General features: G+C 41.6%; 1 protein-coding gene across 1 annotated transcript; it reads left to right on the forward strand.

Annotated features, from left to right (window-relative positions):
• The first annotated feature begins 4,477 nt into the window (after positions 1-4,477).
• Positions 4,478-12,850, forward strand: NOPCHAP1 (NOP protein chaperone 1). The gene is made up of 4 exons (XM_050748499.1): positions 4,478-4,621; positions 6,305-6,391; positions 9,871-10,007; positions 12,608-12,850. The coding sequence occupies exons 1-4, from the start codon at positions 4,507-4,509 to the stop codon at positions 12,824-12,826; spliced, it is 558 nt and encodes a 185-aa protein (XP_050604456.1). The 5' UTR covers positions 4,478-4,506; the 3' UTR covers positions 12,827-12,850.
• The last annotated feature ends 11,753 nt before the right edge of the window (positions 12,851-24,603 follow it).

Below are 24,603 nucleotides of genomic sequence, written 5' to 3' on the forward strand. Positions count from 1 at the left end.
ATTTTTTTTTTTTTTTTTTTTTGAAAGCGAGTCTCACTCTGTTGCCCAGGCTGGAGTACAGTGGCATGATCTTGGCTCACTGCCAACCTCCACCTCCCAGGTTCAAGCAATTCTTCTGCCTCAGCCTCCCAAGTAGCTGGGACTACAGGTGCACGCCACCATGCCCAGCTAATTTTTTGTAATTTTAGTAGAAACAGGGTTTCACCGGGTTGCCCAGGCTGGTCTTGAATTCCTGAGCTCAGGCAATCCGCCCACCTAGGCCTCCCAAAGTGCTAGTATTACAGGCGTGAGCCACTGCGCCCAGCCTATGGCTCCATTTTATCTTCACTATTGGCTGATTAGATATCCATCTTTTTAAATTTTTTTGTAGTTGCTCTAGTATTTACAATGTAAAATTTTAACTTGTCACCATCTATTTTCAAACCCTACTAAAAACACTTCACATAAAATATAAGATCCTTACAACATATATTTCCATTTACCACCTCCGTTTTCTGTGCTATTCTTGCCATACATTTTGCTTCTATATTTGTTATAAACCCCACGATACATATTTTTTTGCTTTAAACACTCAATTATCTTTCAAAGAGATTAGAAGTAGAAAAACTATGTTTTATATTCACCTTCATATTTTACAAAACTGCTCTTTTAGTTAACAACATAATTTTCTGGAAGGGTGACTAAATTCTGCCAGTGCATTTTCTACACTATCTTGGCAAGATATGAATGTCTTCATTTCTCATTTCTAAGTTATTCTTACAAACTAGCAGTGTTGATATAGTTTGGATGTGTGTCCCTGCCCAAATCTTGCACTGCACCACGTCTGGCCACCTTGCTCAGTCTTTCTTGCTCCTGCTTTGGCCTTGTGATGTGCCTGCTCCCTCTTTGACTTCTACCATAATTGTTGGTTTCCTGAAGCCCCCACCAAGAAGCTTAGCAGATGCTAGCATCATGTTTCCTCTACAATCTACAGGATGATGAGCCAATTAGCCTCTTTTATTTATAAATTTCCCAGTCTTGGCTATTTCCTTATAGCAATGCAAGAACAGCCCCATTCATTTTGCATGGCGCTGTACCTGTGGGATACTTCAGATCTCAACCAACAATTCACAAAAGTGATTGAGGACATTTCCATTGGCTAGAATCCAGGTTTGTCGAGGTGGTCAATCAATAAAACAATTAATTAACAATTATTCGTTTGTTCATCTTCTTTTTGTTCTTTCATTCATCAAACACAGATTAATCATTAACTGTGTACCTATTACAAGCTCAGTGCTGGGAATGCAAAGGATCTCTAGATTTAATAGGTTTTAACTGGAAGTATGAGATTTAATAGGTTTTAACTGGAAGTAGGAAGATAGTGAAATAACTTTTAAAATGCATTAATCAGTGTTTTCTTCCTCAGTGCCTACTGTTATTTCTCTCATAATTCTTAAGGCCTAGCTTTTGTAACTTGGTATAATATAGTGTTATTTTATGATGATGATCATCATAATGCTGCTACCAGTGAGATGGGATTATTCCCTTGACCTTGACCCCCTTCATGGGCAGGAACTGGAATGGCTTATTTCACTCAGCCTGCTGCTTGCCACTCCTCACGAGAGTGAGTGAGTCAGGAACCAGAGCGAAAATATGAATGCTGGAACTGACCAGTCACTCCTCTCTGGTGAGAGCAGGCTGTGTGTGGGCTTTGGAGCAATGTCCCAGCCCCTGCCCTCATGGGCTCTTGTCTGGTATCCAGAAAGAATCAGGTCACATGAACAGATCGAAGGGTAGTATATGTGGAGGATTTTCTTGGGCAATGGATGTGGCTGTCAGTGGAATGGGGAATTGGAAAGGGAATGGTGGGGGAAGAAGGTGATCTTTCCCTGAAGCCACACCATCTGAAGTTGACCGCATTTATCTGTAGTCTCTGCTTGTATCCCCAACACTTAGCCATTTATATTGCTCTTCCAGCTGAAGTCTTTTTATGGGCACAGGATAGGGGCATGGCGGGCTAAAAAGGCAACATTTAGCTGAAAAATGGGGTCAGCTATTGTCACTTAGGGCCACAGTTCCATGCTTTAGAGTGGGGTTTAGCCGGGAGCCCAATCATTCTGTGTCACCAGTGCCATTACATACATTTTACTCCTTTTCTCTTTTATCCCTTATAACATCCCCAGGAAGTATTATTTTCCTGATTCTACAGAGAAGGACAGAAGCTCAGGGAGTGATCTGCCCAAAGTCACAACTACTATATAAATAATATGACACTGGATTTAATCCACTCCAGGCTGACTCTGGAGCCTCTGCTCTGTCAGAAGTAAGCAGAAAAGATTGGTCCAAGATTTCTGCTGCTTCTGCTTTGAATCCTGTGTAAGAGGGGTCTGGACATACTGCAGGTGGTCAATAAAGACTTAACAAAGAGGAAAGGACACAATAGAGTGAAAAGGCAACCTACAGAATGGGAGAAAATATTTGTAAATCATAATATATCCAATACAGGGTTAATATCCAGAACATATAAAGAACTCCTATAACTCAACAACAAAAACACAAATAACCAGATTTTAAAATGGGTAAAGGAGTTGAATAGTCATTTCTTCAAAGAAGATACATAAATGGCCAACAAGCCTATGAAAAGATGTTCAGCATCACTAAATCATTAGAGAAATGCAAATCAAAACTTCAAGATATCACTTCACACCTACTGGGATGCCCACTGTCAAAAAGAAAGAAGCAACCACACAGAAAAAAGGAAATATTGACAAGGATGTGGAGAAATCGGAACTCTTGTGCACTGTGGGAATGTAAAATGGTACAGCCACTATGAAAAACTATATGGAGGCTTCTCAACAAGCTAAAAGGTAGAATTACCCTATTATCCAGTAATCTTACGTCTGGGTATGTATCCCAAAGCAGTGAAAAGCAGGGTCTCTAAGAGATATTTGTACAACCATGTCCATTGCAGCATCGTTTGCAATGACCACGAGGTGGAAGCAGCCTGCACACCTGCTGAGAGATCAATGGTAAGAAAATGTGAGGCTCTAGAACTAGAAATACCATTTGACCCAGCCATCCCATTACCGGGTATATACCCAAAGGATTCTAAATCATGCTGCTATAAAGACACATGCTTACGTATGTTTATTGCGGCACTGTTCACAATAGCAAAGACTCGGAACCAACCCAAATGTCCACCAATGACAGACTGGATTAAGAAAATGTGCCACATATACACCATGGAAAACTATGCAGCCATAAAAAAAGGATGAGTTCATGTCCCTTGTAGGGACAGGGATGAAGCTGGAAACCATCATTCTCAGCAAACTATCGCAAGAACAGAAAACCAAACACCGCATGTTCTCACTCATAGGTGGGAATTGAACAATGAGATCACTTGGACACAGGAAGGGGAAAATCACACACCAGGGCCTGTTGTGGGGCGGGGGGGAGGAAGGGGGAGGGATAGCATTAGGAGATATACCTAATGTAAATGATGAGTTAATGGGTGCAGCACACCAACATGGCACATGTATACATATGTAACAAACCTGCACCTTGTGCACATGTACCCTAGAACTTAAAGTATAATAGAAAGAGAAAGAAAGAAAGAGAAAGAAAGAGAAAATGTGGTATATACATACAATTGCATATTATTCAGGCTTAAAAAAGAAGAGAATCCTGTTATGTGCTACAACATGTCTAAACCTTGAGGGTATAATTTTAAGTGAAATTTAGTCACAAAAAGACAAGTACTGTGTGATTCCACCTACATAATGTATCTGAAGTAGTCAAGCTCATAGTAACAGAAAGTAGAACAACGGTGGCCGGGCATGATGGCTCACGCCTGTAATCCCAGCACTTTGGGAGGCCAAGGTGGGTGGATCTCCTGAGGTCAGAAAACCAAGACCAGCCCAGTCAACATGGTGAAAACCCGTCTCTACACAAAAATACAAAAATAAGCCGGGCGTGGTAATGTGCACCTGTAACCTCAGCTACTCGGGAGGTTGAGGCACCAGCCTGGGCGACAGAGCAAGGCTGTTTCAAAAAGAAAGAAACAAAGAAAGTAGAATGGTGGTTACCAAGGGACTGGAGTAGGGGTAAATGGGTATAGTTTCAGTTTTGCATGATGAAAATGACCCAGAGGTCTGCCACCACTGAATTGTACAACTAAAAATGGTTAAGATGGTAGATTTTGTTACGTGTTTTTTCACCAATTAAAAAATAAATTTAATAAAAAAGGATAAAGAGGAGGGCAGCCTAATGTTATGCTCTTTATGCCCGAATTTGGCGAAATCGAGCCAGCTCTTTTTTCCTATGACAGAGTCTGAACCTTACTTTATCCCAGGGATAGGAATGGCCCCAGCTCCCGCGCAGCCTCCGGGCTGCACCACGCTCACCCGGCCTCTCTCTCCGCTCCTTACTCCGCCCACCGCAGTTTCCTCCAATCGTGGCCCTCGCCCCGCCCCCTTACCCGAGCCTCTTTCCTGCATCCGGGCCTGAGAGGGCAGGCTTGAGGGAAGCATGGAGGTCCGTGGCAAGCCCCAGGGTAGCGCGAGTTGCTTGTCGCCCACCCGGGACTCCTCTAGAGTCCCAGTGTCCAAGGAGCTGCTGACGGCGGGAAGCGACGGCCGCGGAGGTGACGGACGGGTGACAGAGGCATGGGCCGCACACGTGCGGCGGAGGCGGCGGCGCGGCCGGTGCAGCCCGGGGCCTGTGGCTCCCTGTCCGTGTTCCGTACCCTCGAGGGGAGCCCCGGGGACTGCTGCGGGATTCCGGCGTGCTTTGCTGGCGGCAGGGGTGGGGGCTTTGGGGCGGGCACCCGGCTGCGGGCCCGGAACAGTTTCCCCAGCTAGTGGTTCCTATTCTACAAGGTAGTGAGCGCCCACCCTGCCAGGCGCCGCTGCTAGGCACCTCCCCTGCACTGAAAGCTGGGACGCTCTCGAACTCTTTTGGAGAAGGGAGGGCTTTTGGTCTGGCTGCCTGGGTCAGAGCAGTTGGCTGGTAGGGGGAAGCGGAGTAATATTATGCTAACAGTCTCTTCCTCCTTCACACCCACACCGACCACCCCTTAGTGGTGCTGTCTTGTACAGGAAGACATGCATCCGGGAAATCCACACAGCATTTCAGACACTATAGGTAGAATTTCAAAGCATGAATTCGAATCCCAGCTCCACTAGTAATTAACTGGTGGGACTTAGAGTTATTTTCATTCCCTACGCCTCAGTTTTTGCATTTGGAAAATGGTGGTAGTAGTAATGCCAGTAGAATTTTTGTAAGGAGGAGAATGCGTAAAAAGGCTTGGGCATGTTGTCAGTAAATACTAGCTTGAAGAAGGGTTTTATGAGAACCCAGAGATTCCGAGGGAAGTATAATAATGATAACCAAAGCTTATGTAGTCCTTACTATGTATGCCCCAGGAACTAACTCATCTACTCGTCACAACAACTCTTTGCAGAAACTCTGTTATCTCTGTTTCATAGTTGAGGAACCTGAGACATGATTTATCATACAGGTAATTTACTTTCTGGAGATCATGTGGCTAGAAAATAGCAAAACTGGGATTTGAATTCAAGTAGTCTGGCTCTAGAGTCTGTGCTCTCATCTCGAATCCAGTAGGCTTTGAGTAGTAGGCATTCAATGGATGTTTGTTGCGCTCTGCTTTGCTGATTTGTTTTTTAACCAGAGAGTTAAGGGATTTTCCGGGTATTAGAAATAGGGTGTGCAAAGCCTTGAGTTTCGTAAGTTCCCCTCTTGGAACTCTGATGGGGTAGAGAGTTGGGATGATTCAAGTGTGAGAGATGAGGGTGAAAAGGTAGAGTGGGTGACAAAATCGCCAAAAGGCTGTTTTTCTTGGGTTGAACATCTTCAGAGAAGGGAAAATACCAGGCAAGCGTGTTTTACTAATGAAGAAACAAATGCTTTGAGATCAGGTGAGTGGCCCACTGTTACACAACTAGTAACCATTTCTGGCTTCACTTAACCATTGTTATGCTCTGTACTGCTTCCTCCATTCTGTCATTGCAGACCCACGTTTGTCTACTGATGAATTTCTGATCCAGAAAAGTGCAGATTAATGTGCATTTATTACCTGTCATTGGTGTTAGAGGTGAATGAGACAGGCTAGATGTAAGAAAGGAGAGGTGTCTGTACATAAAGAATTAAAATGTTGTAATGGAGCTTGGAGTGCTGCTTTAAAAAAAAATCTTGGGGTGTGTGAACAGTCAAGACTTAAAGACTGGTCATGTGAGGGGCTTACTGATGGGCCTTTGCTTTTTTGTGCAGTAGTAAATTAAGGGTGTTTGTGTGTCTGTATTTTCAGGTATATGGGACAGGTTACTCATCAACTCCCAAAATAAGTCCAGGAAGACCTCCTCTCTTCAAACAGTTCGGATAGAGAGGAGTCCCTGTAAGTACCTCTTCCCCTCTCTCACGCTCTCTAATGCTGAGTTTTGTCTAATTAAGCTGTTATTTGTTGGGACGGTCTCTGCCTTTATGGTCAGGTATCAAACCACAGATAGTCCAGTGGAACAAGTCTTACTTGGGATTTACATGATAAAGTCGGTACACAGGATAGAATTTCTTACATTATTTCTCTACCTTAAGAGGGTAGCTTTTTTGTGAAAAACTGCTTGTTGGATGAATTTTGGGAAGTCAAAAACAATTGTTAATCTCCATGGCAAATTTTTTTAGAGGTTACTGAGCTTCAAACTTAGTATATATGGATGGAAAACCACAACCACATCCCATTGAATTGGACACAATTATTTAAATGATAAATATTACTTAGAATACAGCATAATGGCCAATTCTCTTTATTAATTATTCTGTATGTTGCTGTACTGCACATTCGTAAGTATGTCCCACACTCAGACTTTAAGTATTACATGAATGCCCTCTCTGTAATTCACTCTTAATGTTAAAAAAAAAAAGGCAAAAATTCAATAAAAACAATGTAAATAAGCATGAAGGTTATCACATCAATAAACTAAGAAATCATGAGTACTCTGAAAGGAAAATTTAACTAGCATTATTACTGTAGCACTAAATCTACAATAGCTAAAATGACGACATGGTGGCTGTCCATCCAAAAACCGGTTTTTGTGGACATAGGTTTTTGTTTTGAGGGGTTCCTTACCTAGGAGTGGAATTGCAGGTATATGGAAGGTGTGAATTTTTTTTTTTTACGAAGAAGAAATTGCCATTGTGCATTTCCACCAGCAAGGTATGAGAGTTTAGTTGCTGCATATCCTCACCAAAATGTGGTGTGGCCTTTTTAATTTTAACTAGTCTAGTGTGGATATAGTGGTATCACGTTGTGATCTTAATTTGTTTATAATGGCTAATAATGTTGAGCATCTTTCCGTGTATCACTGTTTGTATGTCTTTGGTAAACGGCCTGTTCAGCACATTTAAATCTTCAGCACATTTAAAAAATCAGGTTTCTCATTGTAAACATCATTCTTGATAGTGCAGCTCCGTTGGTGATAGACTTACCAGCCCTGTGTGTCTGAGAAAGTCTTTATTTTGCTTTCAGTTTTTGGAAGATGCTTTAATGGATTTAGAATTCTAGGTTGACAGTGTGGGTTTTTGCTTTTTCTTTTTTCTCCAGTACTTTGAAGACGTCACTACACTTTCTTTTCAGTGGCATTGTTTCTGATGCCTGTGTCTACTGTCAGTTTGTGTCATGAATATGGTGTTTCTTTTCTTCTCTGGCTGCCTTTAAGATTGTCTTCATTACTGGTTTTTACTGATTTTATGGTGATGTGCCCTTTGTAGTTTTCTTTGTGAGTCTTGAGCTTGGGTTTGTTGAACTTCCTGGATCTATGAGTTTATAATTTTTATCAAATTTGGGAAATTTTTACGGATGTTGTTGCTTGCTCCTGTCTTGCCTCTCCTGAAGGGACTCCAGTTACACCTAATTTTGACAGTTGGGGTTGTCCCACAGCTCATTCATTGTTTGTTTGGGTCTTATGTTTTGTGCGTTTCAATTTGGATAGCTTCTATTGCTGATTTCCTTGAGTTCACTATTCTTCTATATTGTCTAATCTGCTGTTAATTCTGTCAAATGTATTTTTTCAAGGTAGATACAGTTTCCATCTCTAGAAGTTTGAGACTGTTTATATCTTTTGTTTCTTTCCTTGTGTTTGTGCTTTTCTTTTCTTCCTTGAACATACAAAGTATATTTATAAGAGCTGTTTTAACATTCTTGTTGCTGATTCTATTGTCTGCGTCACTTCTGAATCTTTATTTTTTTCCCTACTCTTTATGGATTATGTTTTCCCGTTTATTTGCATGTTTGCTAATTTTTTATTAGATGCTGGACATTTTTAATATTACGGTGTCGTGTGTTGGATATTATTTAATTTAGAAGAACTACGACTGGACTAGCCTCAGCGTTCAGCATATACTCTCCTAGAGTACCATGGAATTATTTGGCTTCTGAGGATCAGGGTTCAGGCCACACATTTTGGTACTTGTTTTGCTCTACTTGATTCATTAGTTGGAAACAAAAGCGGGACCAGGTTTTCTGTCTGTAGCAATAGATTTAAATCTGAGGACAGAAAAATACCTTTTATTTGTATTAGTAATTTCTCTTTCTGTATATCCGAAGGGGAATGAGAGCTAACATTCCCTATTGTGTAGGGCTTTATTTGTGTACATGCTCTTAGGGAGTCCTTCCAGCACCTTATTTTACAAATAGAGGTCGTCTACTTGACCTTGGCCGCTATTTTCTTTTCTTCTTCCTTACGCTGGACATTTTAGTCATCTGTTATGTAGCCATAACAGTTACGTAAGTTCTGAGAGCTTGTTATATGCATGATTATGTGCTGGGCCTCTTTTGAGAGAGAAAATAAATATTCTTGTTTGTTGACTGCTCTGTATTTGGCACAGTGACTGACAGTTATCACTCCCTTTTTATAGATTAGTACACTGAGGTTTCAAGTGGTAAAATTAAATGTATTAATTAGGATTCTTGGTTGCAAATGGCTAAAATCCAGCTCAGATTGCCTTAAGCAGAAAAAGAAATTATGTTGGCTCTTTTTATTGGGGGAAAAAATACTCCAGGTGCAGTAATTTCAGGTGCGTCTGGATCCAGGTGCTCAGTGTTCTCAGAGGTCAGCCACTCTGTCTCTTAGTCCTGCTTTCCTAGGCATTGGGCTAATCTAGAGCATACTCTTCCCCCACGTGTGGCGAGTTGCCAGTTTATCAGCAGCTTCAGCCTTATATTCAGCCAACTCAGTCATTCACTCAAAGATTTCTCTCTCAACAGTTCAACAAAAGGTCCCGAGTAATCTCTTATTGGCCTGACTAGAGCAGCGTGTCACTGTGATACCACTAAAGCACAGTACAGTGGCCAAGGATGTGGAGGATGTAGGCATGGGGTGAGGGGCAAGAGTGACTAAGAGTGACACCAGCTTAAAAGGAAAGCAAGGGTTATATTATCAGAAGAAGGGGAACAGATGTTGGGTAGGCAGAAATAATCACTACTTAATTAACTGGCCCAGGGTAATTCAGATAGAGGTAAAACTAGGATTCTGTATATACCTAGTCAGTCTTACCCTAAAGCCTCAGAACCTGGTGCTCTTAACTGTTAAGTCACACTGCCTCCCTATTTAGTTACTATTCGTTGAATGCTAGCCTTCTAGGAGTTTACAGTCCTGGGGATATATGAGAAACAAAACATTTGAGAAACAATTAATTGCTGGATTGTGTAGTCCTACTGCTTTATTCAGAAGAGGATGGAGGGTTTTTAAATGAAGGGAACTAAAAGATATGTAATTATGATTGCTATTATTAATACTCAATTCAGAAGTGTTTATAGGAAATCCTAGGTTTCAGAATTTACTAGCATAAATGTTGATATGCTGTATTTACTTTCCACAGTATTGGACCAGGTGCAGACCTTTCTCCCGCAGATGGCACGGGCAAATGAAAAGCTAAGAAAAGAAATGGCAGCTGCGCCACCTGGTCGTTTCAATATTGAAAACATTGATGGGCCTCATGGTAAAGTTATACAAATGGTAACTATGCTTTGTTTTCATATGGTGAAATTACTAGTCTACTTGTCACCTAAGAAGAAGAGAACTTTTCCATTTTATTTTCAAGTTTTCATTGTCCTGGTGTTAACTCATGTTTCCAATGTTGTATAGGTACATAGTCGTTTTATGATTTAGTCATATGATGTCACAGGAAGGTTTTTTTTCCTAAGTCAAATGCTATATTTGTTATTCTGAAGCATTAATCTACTCAATGTCCTAACTGGATTTTTTTTTCTGTCCAAGCCCCAAAAGAGGTGATCATAGTCTGATTTATTGAGTATGCAAAAATAAATGATGTGTAGAAGAGAGCAATTGATTACATAAGCTATGTGTAAAAATGTTCTCTCAGTTTATACTCATGTCTTGTTTCTGCACTGGAATTCCCTTTATAATATCTGTGTCTGGACAGAGCTGAGACAATTGTTAATAATATCTAATTCATTAGCCAGTCTGGTCAGCTCTCCCTCCAGAATATATCCCAAATCTAACCACTTTGTACAACCTCTGCTGTTCCTTTGGACCTTTGTTGGCCCAGGTAATTATGGTCTCTCCTTTGGAGTATTGCAGCAATTTCTTAACAGGTTTTCCAGCGTTCACTGTTTCTTCCCTGGGTTCTGTTCTTCACACAGTTTGGGACCTGGGGGCTTCCCATCACGTTTCAAATAAATTAAGTCCTTCAAGGGGCCCATATGATCCTGCCTGCAGTTCTCTTATCTCAGAGGTTCCCAACCCCCAGGCTGTGGACTGGTGCTGGTCTGTGGCCTGCTAGGAAGCAGGTCGCACAGCAGAAGGTGAGCAGTGGGTGAGCGCGCATTACCACCTGAGTTCTGCCTCCTGTCAGATCAGCAGCGGCATTAGATTCTCATAGGAGCACGAACCCTATTATGAACTGTGCATGTAAGGGATCTAGGTTGTGTGCTCCTTGTGAGATTCTAATGCCTGATGATCTGAGGTAGAACAGTTTCATTCCAAAAACATCCCTGCCAAGGTCCGTGGAAGAATTTTCCACAAAACCGGTCCCTGGTGTCAAAGAGGTTGGGCACTGCTGCTCTGTCTGACCTTATCATTTACTACACAGTCCTCATCATTTACTGCCCTCCAGCACCAGTCTCACTGTGCCTGATCTTCTCCCCCATGGTTTTCTCAGGTAGAATGCTTTTCCCTAGATTTCTCCATTTCGACTCCCTCTGTCTCTTTTCAGTTGTCACCTGATCGAGAGGTCTTCCCCGATAGCTCTATTATTATTTTATCTTGCTTTATTTTTCCATATTTTCACAATCCTACATTATGCTTTATATGTATTTGTTTATTGCCTTTCTTTCGCCTCTGGAACAAGAGTCAACAAATGTTTCTGTAAGAGGCCAGATAGTAAATACATTAAGTTCTGTGGGGCTTACTGTCAACTCTGCTGTCATAGTGTGAATGCAGCCATTGACAATACATACATGAATAAGCAAGGGGAAAACATTTTATTGGGGAAAAAAAACTCCAGGGGTGGTGATTTCAGGTGCACCTGGATCCAGGTGCTCAGTGTCCTCAGAGGTCAGCCGCTCTGTCTTTTGGTTCTGCTTCCTAGTGTTGGCCTAATCTAGAGCGTGCTCCTCCCCCACCTGTGGCAGTTTGCCAGTTTATCAGCAGCTTCAGCCTTAGATTCAGCAACTCAGAAAGATTTCTCTCTCAACAGTTCCAACGGAAGGCCCCGAGTGATCTCTTACTGGCTCAGTGAGAGTAGTGTGTCACTGTGTATGGGTGCTGAAATCAGAATTTCATACAATTTTCACCTTTCGTGAATAGCAGTATTTTAATTTCTTCCCCTCAGCCACTTAAAAATAGAAAAAACTTTCCTACTTTGTGAGCTGAACAAAAATAGGCAGTGGGCAGGATTTGGCCTGCAGGTTTTAATTTACGGGTCTCTGCCTGAAAATATAAATTTCACCAAAGCGAGAGGTTTGTTTTGATTTTTTTGTTGTTGTTGAGTCTGTGGTACCTAGTGTAGTGCCTAACTCATGTTAGTATTTGCAGAATGAATGTTGTTGAATGTGTTTAAGGTATATAGAATTAGGCCATAGCAGATGTTTTAGACACTTATCGTAAATTTAAATCATCATTATGGCAGACCCTGACAACTAAAAGTATAAAAGAGCCATGTTGTATTAAAAACGTTTCTTATCCTTGTGGCCTGGTGTGCTGTCTCACACCTGTAATTGCAGCACTTTGGGAGGGCAAGGCAGTGGATCATTTGAGGTCAAGAGTTCAAGACCAACCTGGCCAACAGGGTGAAATCCCATCTCTATTAAAAATATAAAAATTAACTGGATGTGGTGGGGCACACCTGTAGTCCTAGCTACTTAGGAGACTGAAAGGTGCAAGAATCACTTAAGCCCAGGATGTGGAGGTGGCAGTGAGCTGAGATCACGCCACTGCGCTCCAGTCTGGGCAGCAGAGCAAAACTGTCTCAAAAAAAATTCTTATCCTTTATGTTTCAGTATTTTTGCTGAGTATTGGTTATTCTCAATATTGTTTTATTATGACTTTTTAAGGAATTGCTCTGAAATAGATTTCCTGCCCGCTACTTTTTGCAGGATGTGGCTTTGTTTGAGATGAATCAGTCGGATTCAAAAGAAGCGGACAGTTCAGAAGAGAGTTCACAAGACAGTTCAGAGAACAGTTCAGAATCAGAGGACGAAGATGACAGCATCACATCTGAAGTCACCATAGATAACATTAAGCTTCCCAATTCTGAAGGTGGAAAAGGCAAGATTGAAGTTTTGGACAGTCCAGCAAGTAAAAAAAAGAAATAGTCAAATAAATTATCTGAAAAGAAACAGGTGACATATGTCTGCAAATTCTGTGAAAAAGAATGATTCACTGACTTTTGCTTTTCAGGCACCTATAGTGCTTTTATGTGTTAAAAACTTCAGACAAATTAAATTTGACAGTTTATTTGATCAAAGAATGATTCATGAGTTAGGTAGCATTGTAAACTGAAAGGGGTTCAGAGACCTCCACTCTACAGCATGGAAAGTGTGCTTTTATCAGCTGAACACAGAAGTAGAGTACAGAAATAACTTGATGGGTTACAGCTAGGTGTTTGCCTAAATAAGGCAAAGAGGAGACTTAAGGCTGCCCGATGTCCCATAGGTATGATCTGATCTAAGGAGACCTAAGGCCGCCTCGTCTGATGGGCTGAGGCTTGGCTGTTTGTGATTGGCTGAACTTGGCTATTTGCTATAAAAATACACTCCTGAGTTAGGTTTTGGTGTGTTCATGATTGCGGTTAGTAATGGCCTCCTGCTTATTTAACAGTTTCCTTTTTATCAGTCTCTGGATCTTGAAGAGATTGACCAAAACCTTAGGCATTGATGCCACTCTCCATCACCATTATAATGGACTTGTTTGGTCTCAGGATGGAATTCACAAGTCATGATGTCAGGTCAGTAAGACCATTTAGCACATAATGGATGGCTGTATAAAAGTGCTTAAGACTCTTGAGAGGGTATCGCACACCAAAGAGACTATTACGATGACTTTCAGGAGAATAATACCAAGAAACTGAAGTGTACTGCTTGACAGGAGCGCCTATGAACCATACTCATCAAAATCAAGTCAAAGTTCAGGCAATATAGACGGTTCACAGTATTTGAGAACAGTTAATCATGGTATTTGTTTGGGAAGTGATGGGGATTAAGGACTGTGGTTGCTGTAAATGGTCTTATTTAAAGAGGTAGCCGTTTTTTGTCATTAGCCTTATAACAAAAGTCATAGGAATCTGGAGACCCCCTGGAAGAAACATAAAGATTAGAAAACCTTGGAAAAGCCCAGCTTGTCATCCACCATTTGGGATGCCTGCAAACTTACTGTTAGCTCTTCCTGCAAACATCATATGTTCTGTTCCCTTGAGAAATGTCTTTCATGCATATGGTGGCAGTGTCCAAAGAAACAACAGTATCAGTTACATTATTGTATTGAATTTTCTGTAGTAGCAAAATCTGGAAAAATAGGTACAACGTTCGGTTTTGTTTAGCACCACACATAACTCCCAACATGAGCAAAGAGGAGATCTAAGGCTGCATGATATCCCATTAAGTGCTTTTGTTAAATACTTTCAGAGGGTGACTTCTACCCCAGGAGGTCTGGTTGGCCGTAAAATAAGATTTTTCCCTATCTGTGCATTAGTTTTAAATTCCATATGACTAGCACCCAACCACCACAAAGAGTGAGTCCCCAGGAGCCCCACTGCAGTCTTTCCTCAGTGGAAACTAGCTTATCTTTTTTTTTTTTTTTTTTTTTTTTTTTTTAGATGGAGTCTTGCTCTGTCGCCCAGGCTGGAGTGCAGTGGCGCAATCTTGGCTCACTGCAAGCTCTGCCTCCCAGGTTCACGCCAGTCTCCTGCCTCAGCCTCCTGAGTAGCTGGGACTACAGGTGCCCGCCACCATGCGCAGCTAATTTTTTTTTTTTTTCTGTATTTTTAGTAGAGACGGGGTTTCACCGTGTTAGCCAGGATGGTCTCAATCTCCTGACCTCGTGATCCACCTGCCTCGGCCTCCCAAAGTGCTGGGATTAGAGGCATGAGCCACTGCCCCTGGCTGGAAACTAGCTTATCTTTATTTTCATCTATTCCAAGGTTGGTGCTAATTTCAATTGCTAAGCATTTTAGACTCTGATAATAGGAGGTATTTATGGGGACTTTCGGGGAAGCTATTTGGAAGGCAGGATTGAACCATGCCAAACAGTAAGATCCTAACCAGTGGGGAGCAAAATGGAGTAAGCATATTTTCTGTAGACCAATACAGGCAGACCCTCTGAGACTGGAAAAGAGGGCTACCTAGTAGTAATTGAGCATGAGTCAGTTCAGTTCATCCACTGGTACATCTGTATAGTTCCTGAACAAGGTCTAGAAGGAAACTTACTTTTTTATAGTTCCTCTCCTTTTAAAAAAATATTCTACATTTTATTATTTTCTTTTTTTTTTTTTAACTTTCAGGTTCAGAGGTACATGTGGAGGTTTGTTATATAGACAAATTGTGTATTGTGGGGGTTTGGTGTACAGATTATTTCGTCACCTGGTGATAAGCATGGTGCCCAATAGGTAATTTTAAATCCGCACCCTCCTCCCACCCTCCATCCTCAAGTGGGCCCTGGTGTCTGTTCCCTTCTTTGCGTCCATGTGTACTCAATGTTTAGCTCCCACTAATAAATGAGAACATGTGGTATTTTTCTGTTCCTGTGTTGGTTGCTTAGGTCCTGATTATCTTTTTTAGTTTCCTGCCTTGAAGATCTGCCTGATATTGTCAGTGGGTCTCCCAGTATTATCTAAATCTCTTTGTAGGTCTCTGAATGCTTGCTTTATGAATCTGGGTGCTTCTGTGTTGGGTGCATATATGTTTAGGATAGTTAGGTCTTGTTGAATTAAGCCCTTTACCATTATGTAATGCCCTTCTTCGTCTTTTTTTTTTCTTTGTAAAATATATTTTGTCTGAAATTAAAATAGCGACCCCTGCCTTTTTCTTTTGGTTTGGTTGGTAGATTTTCTCCATCCCTTTACTTTGAGCCTCTGGGTGGCATTGCACGTGAGGTGGATCTCTTGAAGATAGCCTACCATTGGGTTTTGCTTCTTTATTCAACTTGCCACACTGTTTCTTTTGATTGGGGCATGTAGCCCATTTACATTCAAGGTTAGTATTGATAAGTGTGGATTTGATCCTGTCATATTGTTAACTGGTTACTGTGCAAACTTGTCAGTGTGGTTGCTTTATAGTGTTACTAATCTGTGTACTTAAGTGTGTCTTTGTAGTGGCTGGTAACCCAGTCTTTCCTTCTTATAGTTAGCACTCCCTTCCAAAACTCTTGTAAGGCAGGTCTGATGTTAACAAATTCCCTTAGCATTTGCCTGTCTGAAAAGGATCTTATTTCTCTTTTGCTTATGAAGCTTAGTTTGGTCAGATATGAATTCTTGGTTGAAAATTATTTTCTTTAAGAATGCTACTATAGGCCCCTGATCTCTTCTGGCTTGTAGAGTTTCTGCTGACAGTTCTGCTGTTAGTCTGATGGGGTTCCCTTTGTAGGTAACTTGTCCCTTCTCTCTCGCTGCTTTTAGCATTTTTTCTTTCATTTCCACCTTGGAGGATCTGATGACTATGTGTTTTGGGTTGATCTACTTGTATAGTATTTCACAAGGGTTTTCTGCATTTCTTGAATTTGAATGTTGGCCTCTCTAGCAAGGTTGGGGAAATTTTCATCGGTGATATCCTGAAATATGTTTTCAAAGTTGCTTGGTTTCTCTCCCTTTCAGTCACAGCAGTGAGTCATAGATCGGGTCTCTTTACATAATCCCATATTTCTTGGAAGTTTTGTCCATTCTTCTTTATTGTTTTTTTTCTCCAAGTTATTTCAGAGAGCCAGTCTTCAAGCTCTGAGATTCTTTCCTCAGCTTGGTCAATTCTGCTGTTAATACTTGTGATTGCATTATGCAATTCTTTTAGTGTGTTTTTCAACTCTATCAGATCAGTTTGGTTCTTTCTTATAATGGCCATTTTGTTTATCAGCTTCTGTATTGTTTTATTGTAACCCTTAGATTCCACAGATTGTGTTTTGACTTTATCCTGTATGTTGATGATCTTCATTCCTGTCTGTATTCTGAATTTTATTTCTGCCATTTCAGCCATCTCAGCCTGATTAAGAACCATTGCTGGGGAACTACTGTAGTTGTTTGGAGGTAAGAAGACACTAGTGCTTTTGAGTTGTCAGTTTTTGCACTGGTTCTTTTTTATCTTTGTGGGCTCATGTGCCTGAAGTTGCTATCCTTTGGATGCTTTTTTTTCCTTTTATCCTACTTTATGTCCTTGTGTGTATTATTGTGGTATGAAGTGGGTTTAGCCAACTGATTTCATTTCTAGAAGGTTTTCAGGGGCCAAGGCTCAACTCAGGACTCCTAGACTATGTGCTGTAATTCTGCGGGGGGCTGATGTCAGGTCCCCGGCTTTGTTCTCTGGCCACTGGAGGTTAGGAACCTGCTCTGCTAGAGGGGCCAAGATATTTCTGGACCACTGATCAGAACAATTCAATGGGTGGTCCCAGCCAAAGTGCTTTGTATGGCAGTGGCAGTGGGATCTGTCCTTATATGCACGTGCCAGCAGTAGCAGTGGGGTGCGGTGCACACTCACCAGCTTCGGAGGGGTGCTGGCAGTTGCAAGGGTGCTGTTTTTGTGCAGGCTTTTGCAGTGGCTGTGGTGTTAGCATGGGGGTGGGGCGCTGCGGCCACTGCTAGATTGTGTGTGCCCTCTGTGCATGGCAGTGGCCACTCAGGGTATGAGGGCAGGCCGCTGGTCTCCATGCATAGTTTCACACCACTGGCAGTGTTGACACAGAGGCAGGGTACTGGTGGCTGTGGGACTGGTGCCAAATGTGTGCACATTCTTGCAGCAGTGACTGCACAGGGTGCAGGGCAGGTCCACTGGTCACTGTGCCTAGTTTTGCAACTGGTGGCTGTGTTGGTGTCGGGGTGGGGTACTGGTGGTCTCTGTACCTGCAGATGCTTCAGTGGCAGTGGCAGCATGGTGGTCGGGTGCAGTGCACTCAAGCCAGCAGTAGTGGCATGGCCGAGTGCACTGGCAGGAAATTGAAAGCAAGGTCTGTGCACAGGTGCTGGGAAAGTGATTCGGGTATTGGCTGCATACGAGCACCTGCAGGCAAGGTGGCATGGGGGAGGCTGCAGTGGGAGGAGAGAGTGGGATCAGGTGGTCTGGTGCACGGTCTGTTGTGGGTGGGAGTGGTGCTGGAGTTCTCCGCCATTCAGGCACGATCTGCCAACTCAGGTTGGTGTAGGCCCCCAGGACCCATCCCACCTGGGCATCCAAGGCTGCACTGCAAGCAGGGACAGCCAGGCTGAGGCCCAGGAAGAGGCCAGGAAACTGAGGAGTGCTTAGTTCAGATTGGCCAGGTCTCATAGGAAAGACTGCCCTGCATTTTTTAGGTCTGATAGTTCCTCTAGGGTTGAAGTCTCTTAGGGGAGCAAGGTGAGTCATGGGTGATGGGCATCACTGGCCATGATCCACTACAGATGCTCCTGCACCAAAGCCTCTGGGCTCGGCACCAGCTAGAGTTCTGCTCCTACCACTTCTCTAAGAAGCTCTCCCTGCAAGCTCAAGTGTTCATGGGGATCCTGGGGTCTCCTGCCAGATTCCAGAGGCCTGTGGTGAGAGTCACTTGCTGTTTGCCTGCTCAACTCACCCCATTTCCAGGAGTCAGGGGCCAGGAACGAGTCCTAGTGTGTGGTAGCCCCTTGCAGCGTTCCTCGTTCCTCCCTCTTCAGCCCAGCACCTGTGTCTTCCCTTCATCCACTCTCAATGCCCTCCCCCTGAAGATCTGCTACGAGTGCGCCAGTGTTCCTGATATCCCAGGCCCTTGGTGGCAGGTGTTCCTTCTGGCAGCATCTAGCTGATCATCTTGCCTCCGACCTGTTCCCTTTGTAGCGTAAGTGTGCATAACCACATTTAGTGGAAAAGCACCTTACTATATTTAATCCAATGACATTATACAAATAATCACAAGTGCCCACATAGATAGTCCCCAAGTCTTGAGTATGTGATGCCTGGAAGCATAATATACCTTTTGTAGGCATCGCTTGGTTTGATGTTCTTTATTTGATAGTGGTTAGGTTGTTAATTGGAAAGGTTAGGATATTGCTTTCAGTGAGTGTAGGCAGGCAAATAGCAGTGACATTTAGAACATCAAGGATTGCTTTCTCTTCCTTTGGGGTTTCAGGGTAATTCTCTTTGGGAACTCAGAGAGGTGTTGGCATTAGTGGAACTGTTTCCTGGTTTTTACTCATTAGCCCACAAACCCAAATAGTTGCTCTGTTTTTTTTTGCTAGAGCATGAGCCTTACCTAAAGCGGTCATAAATTATGGTCCTATGGATTTTCCTGTAAGAAAAAGGAAAGATTAAGGCAATAGGAAATAAGGGAAAAAGAAAAGGGACATAGTTTTCATGATGACAGAGAAGAGAACTCTTGATCCATGATCAAATTCTTACCATCCATACTGCAGCAAAAGTCTGGAGGCTCTGAACTTTTGCTGCAGTATGGGTGGTAAGAATTTGGTATGGTCCCTTCCATAAGGGTTTGAGGGCAGTGTTTCACTCATGTTGTTTTCAGAAGACCCACTTTCCATGTTCCAGATTGTGAAAGATTTGGTTGTCCTCCATTGATAGATCATGAAAGGCTTTTTTTTTAACCTGGTGAAAATACACTTTGGCATAATACATTAAGGCCTTGCAGTATTTAGTCATGTCAGTTTATAGGAGCAGGAGATATATGAGGTTTTGTTATTAGGGGCATAGGTTTTTCAGTAGCTATTTCATAAGAAACTAATTTATTTTGTATTTTCTGTTGGAGTGGATCTAATTGCCCATAAAGCCAATGGTAATACCTTTGGACAAGGCAATTCAATCAATTCGGTTAACTTTACCAATTTCAGTTTAAAGTTTCATTTATTCTTTAGACCTTTCCAGAAGATTAAGGGTGTTAGGGATGATGGTAATACTATTGTGTTTGATGAACTGTTTTAGCTGTTTTATAACTTGTCCACTGAAACAGGTTCTTCTATTGCTGGAGAGTCCTCCAGGGAAGCCCCAGAAGGAACATACTTTCTAACAACTTCTTAGTTATCGTCATAGCATTGGCCTTCCTACATGATAAGGCTTCTGTCTGACTAGAGAACACACAGACTTTTGTAAGAACATATTGTTATCCCATTAAAGGTGGCAATTGATGAAATCCATCTGTAAACATTCAAATGGCCCAGCAGGCAGTAGAAATGTACCACCTAAAATTTTGATTATCTTTCCAGGATTATGAGCTTGATAAACCAAACATTGGTTGTAAACCATTTAACAATTTTAGAATACTCATCCCACCAATATTTTTTCAGTTTCTGCCTTTAGAGAGCATAACAGTTCTGGTTCAGGAGACTGTAAGATTATTTGTCCCTCTGAAAGAGAATTTTATATGCCCTTTTGCCTTGGAGAGCAAGTCTTGCCCCAGCAGATTTACTGGGGCAGTATCACATAGTTAAAAAGTATGATTTTCTGTAAATGACACCGATGTCAGCTGGATGGCTTCCACTATGGGAACCTTTTGAACTTGATTTGAAACCCTACCACAGAAATGATGTTTCCACAGAGTACATGTTTTTACTCTGAGGGATGTATTAGCTTATTAAGGTAGAGTTTATGGTAGATGAAAGTGGCTCTAGTATCCACCAGAATTGTGTAAAATTTTTCATTTGTTTTAACTTTTGTTTTTCCATGTTTATTTAAAGGTATTATGGGGAGCAGTTTTCTGGAGAATTCCCTGGATGCTCATCAATGTTGATTATTATCTCTAGAGTTAAGACCTTGTGGACTCGCTCTGGTGGAGGGGAAATAGTATGGCCCAAAGGAAGGAGGCTTACTGGTATACCGACATAAGAGTGTGAAATCTCTTTTCCAGCATCCTAGTTGTTTGCAATGAAGGGCGACACCTTAGGGCAAATAATTTATTGGTCTAAGATCTCTTGGTTTTAGCTTGAAATAAGGGAGAGGAAGTCCCTTTGGTCTTGGTCTTTGTGATTATTGTAATTAGAGAGACAAGCTTTTTGACCTTTGGTCTTTTACTTACTCTAGAATTCTAGAGTTTAGCTAGGGCTATCAATTCAATCACATCTGTAACTTCTCATCCTGGTTTGTGTTTTTTATTCAGGTTACTAAGTTCAAGATGAGCCCCATTTACAAATAGAGCAGTTAATCCTGTTTCAGGCATTGCCAGAAGTATCCCTTGGTGTATTGGAACCTGGAATGTTTTGCAAATAGTCTTTCTGAATGGACCCTGTAATCTGAAACTGGTTCATTCTATTTTTTGTCTATGAGATTGTACGATGGACCAATTAATTTTTTGTAGCAATATCTTAGGAATTGAATTTTAAAGGTTTTCGACAATTTTTCCAGCTCTCGTTGGCCCTACTCTTGATGAGGTTTTGGGGGGGTCTTTAATATCCTCATTAAGTTTTTCCCATTCTGTTGTCATACATTTTCAAGCTTTGCTGTGTCCCAGTATCATATGAATAAATTGGTCGGGGAGTCCTGGCTTGTAAGCTCCTGTGAGAATTCTAAAATCTTCAGTACATTTTTGGGGGTTTTCCCCTGGGCTAGGGAAGTCTTTTACCATGTCTGGAAGCTTAATTTTTGACCATGGAGTAAAGGTGGTTATGACAGGCAGGCCTGGCTGATCAGAGAATCTCGTTTTGTAAGGCATTTGTCTAACTTGCTTTTTTTCATTATCTTTAGAGTGAAAGAGTAGTTGAGCAAAAAGGTTATTAGACTCAGAGTATTGAGGTAAGGATGGGTAAAGAGAAAGAACAAAACAGGTTTGAATCAGTCAAGTTAGTCTTTTTTGTATCATCCTTAAGCTTCTTAAGCTTTTCATTTGCCTTCTCTAAGGACTCTTTTAGCTGCCTGTGTGTACCAATTTAAAAAATGCATCTCATTGCTTATGAAGCATTTTGGATTCTTTCTTTTGTAATGTGCCTTGCAAGTGAACAAGTTTATGCCTATGATTGACTGAAGCTCAGCTGTTTCTCTCTGGCTTAAACCTAACTATTTGTTACAAAAGTATACTGCTAAGTTAGGTTTTGGTTTGTTTATTACTGAGTAAGATTGCAGTTTGTATATAGGAACTACAAGTACCAAGGGAGTCTCAGGCTAATAGCCTCCTGCTTATTTAATTTCACATATGTAATATTGGATGTGTTTTGTTTCTTAGAGAAACCAGAGCTGGTTTTTAAAGAGTTGGAATATATAGCATTTGGATGTCTTCCCAGAGTAGAATGACCTTTACTCTCTTCTAAGGTAGAGTTTAGAAAGCTTAATTTTGTGCATGGTGATGAGTGAATTTGTTAGCATCTTTTTTCTTCAGCATGGATTTCAGAAACATCAATTTTGTTTTAAAGTAAAAATAAAGGCCAGGCGTGGTGGCTCATGCCTGTAATCCCAGCACTTTGGGAGGCTGAGGTGGGCAGATCACGAGGTCAGGAGTTTGAGACCAGCCTGGCCAACATGGTGAATCCCCATCTCTACTAAAAATACAAAAATTAGCTGGGTGTGGTGGCACATACCTGTAGTCCCAGCTACTTGGGAGGCTGAGACAGAAGAATCACTTGAACCCGTGAGGTGGAGGTTGCAGTGAGCCAAGCTCGCACCACTGCACTCCAGCCTGGGTGACAGAGCAAGACTCCATTTCAGAAAATAAATAAATAAGTAAAAATTACCAGTTTTGTTTTAAATGATCCCTTTGAATAAAATAACCTAGTTTTTTTAGGTTATTATGAAGTCAAACTTATTTGTCACCATCAAAATGGGTTTAATGAGGGAGAAATATGTGAAAAAGAAAAAAGATTTTACAAAAGAATTACTTATACAGTTGATCCTTGAACAATGCGGGAGTTAGGGTGCTGACCCCCTTTGTGGTCAAAAATCTATGTATAACTTTTGACTCCCCGAAAACTTAACTACTAATAGCCTACTATTGACCAGAAGCCTTAGTGATAAGATAAATAGTTGACTAACACATATTGTGTATGTTATATATATTACATATTGTATTTTTACAATGAAGTAAGCTAGGGAAAAGAAAATATTACTAAGGAAATCAGGAAGAGAAAAATATACTTATTGTTCTTAAAATGGAAGTGGATCATCATTAAGGACTTCATCCTCATTTTCTTCAAGTTGAGTAGGTTGAGGAGGAGGAAGCAGAAGGGTTGGCAGAGGTGGAGGAGGTAGAGACGAAGAAGGCACACTCATTGTAACTTTATGGAAATACATTGTAATTTCTGTCTGACTTTCTGAGTTATTCATTTTGTTACTAGTGGAGGATCTTGACTCTGAGTCATCTGGGTTCTTGGCGTTTTGAACAAAGAATTGGATAAAACATGCAAATCAATGAAAGGATGAAGCAACAAAAGCACAGATTTATTGAAATGAAAGTACCCTCCACAGAGTGGGAGCAGGCTCAAGCAAGTGGCTCAAGAGTACTGGTTAGAAAATTTTCCGGGGTTTAAATACCTTCTTGAGGTTTCCCATTGGTTACTTGGTTTACACCCTATGTAAATGAAGTAGTGGTCTGCAGCCAGTCTGATTAGTTGCTGAAGGTGACCAGTCAGAGGCTGAAGTGAAGTTACTGCATTACACCCTATGCAGACATCTGATTGGTTGTGGAAGGTGAAGTGAAGTTACAAAGTTATAACCCTGCGCAAATGAAGACTAAGCCTGTGACCAGTCTGATTGGTTGCAGGAGGGGACCAGAAGTACTTGCCATTTTTCATCTGTGACACAGTAGTGGGGTAGTTGCAAAGGGAGTAGCCTCTGATCCTTTTGTTACTTGGGCATGGAAAGTTGGGGTTTTCCTTTTGATTCAGTCTAGGAAGTCAGTGTGGATTGGCCTTAGGTTCCCTGCTTCCAGACCCTATTCTCCTGGCTCAGTTTCTCTAAAAATGTTTCTATACAGTACCAATCTTCTTCTACCATTTGCTTTAGTTTTAGCGTGTGTGTCATAGATCCATGTTGTGAAAGAAGTCAAAAGCAACCTTGAATGATCAGAACCCTTCTGCCAGATTGTCTAATGTCATTGTGTTTTCTGGTACTGATGCTTCTCCACCTTCCTCATCGTCTGGCACTGTGGCTCAGAAGCATTCATCTCTATCAAGCTGTCTTCTGTTAATTCCTCTGGTGTGATGTCTGTTAGCTTTTGAATTTCTCCAAGATCCCTGTCTTGAAACCCTTCACTTCACCTGCCCCACCTTTTTTGCCACATTCACAATCTCATGATTTCCTTGATTGGCTCCATTGTGAATCTTATGAATTCATGCATGATATGTGGACACAGTTTTTTTCAGCACAAATTTATTGTTTCAGGCTTGATGGCTTTTACAGCTTTTTCTATAACAATGATATTGTCTTCAATGGTGTAATCCTTCTAGAATTTCATGATGTTCTATCAGTGTTCTCTTGCATAGCTTTGAAAATTTTTTCCATAGAGTATCATGTATAATGAGCCTTAAAGGTCCTCATGATCCCCTGACCCTAGAGGCTGAATTAGAGGCCTTCTGTTTGGGGGAAAGTAGACCACTTTGATACCTTCAGAGTTGAACTCATGGGTTTCTAGGTGACCCTGGGCATTGTCTGATATCAGAAGAACTATAAAAGACAGTTCTTTATTGGCAAGGTACTTCTTGACTTTAGAGACAAAGCATTGATGCAACCAATCCAGGGAAAGGGGTCTTGTCCAAGCCTTTTTGTACAATCAGAAGACTGGCAACTGGTGTTTATCTTTTCCAGGCGCGGGGATTAGCAGCCTTACAGATAAGGGCAGCCCTGATCATAAATCTGATTGCACTTGCGCAGAACAGTAGAGTTAGCCTGTCCCTTCCTGCCTTAAATCGTGCTCACTTCTTTTACTAATTGATGTCTTTTGTGGCTCTTTTTTTTTTTACTTTTAGGTTCAGGGGTACTTGTTTGCAGGTTTGTTATATAGGTATTTTGTGCAT

This window comes from Macaca thibetana, chromosome 11 (assembly GCF_024542745.1).
Source record: "Macaca thibetana thibetana isolate TM-01 chromosome 11, ASM2454274v1, whole genome shotgun sequence".
In the NCBI taxonomy this organism is placed as follows: domain Eukaryota; kingdom Metazoa; phylum Chordata; class Mammalia; order Primates; family Cercopithecidae; genus Macaca; species Macaca thibetana.

Excerpts from the sequence above, each read along its gene's own strand:
- NOPCHAP1 (XM_050748499.1), top strand. The coding sequence starts at position 4,507 with ATGGAGGTCCGTGGCAAGCCCCAGGGTAGCGCGAGTTGCTTGTCGCCC. Across the intron at positions 6,392-9,870 it reads TCGGATAGAGAGGAGTCCCT|TATTGGACCAGGTGCAGACC; the intron begins GTAAGTACCTCT and ends TACTTTCCACAG. Across the intron at positions 10,008-12,607 it reads ATGGTAAAGTTATACAAATG|GATGTGGCTTTGTTTGAGAT; the intron begins GTAACTATGCTT and ends TACTTTTTGCAG.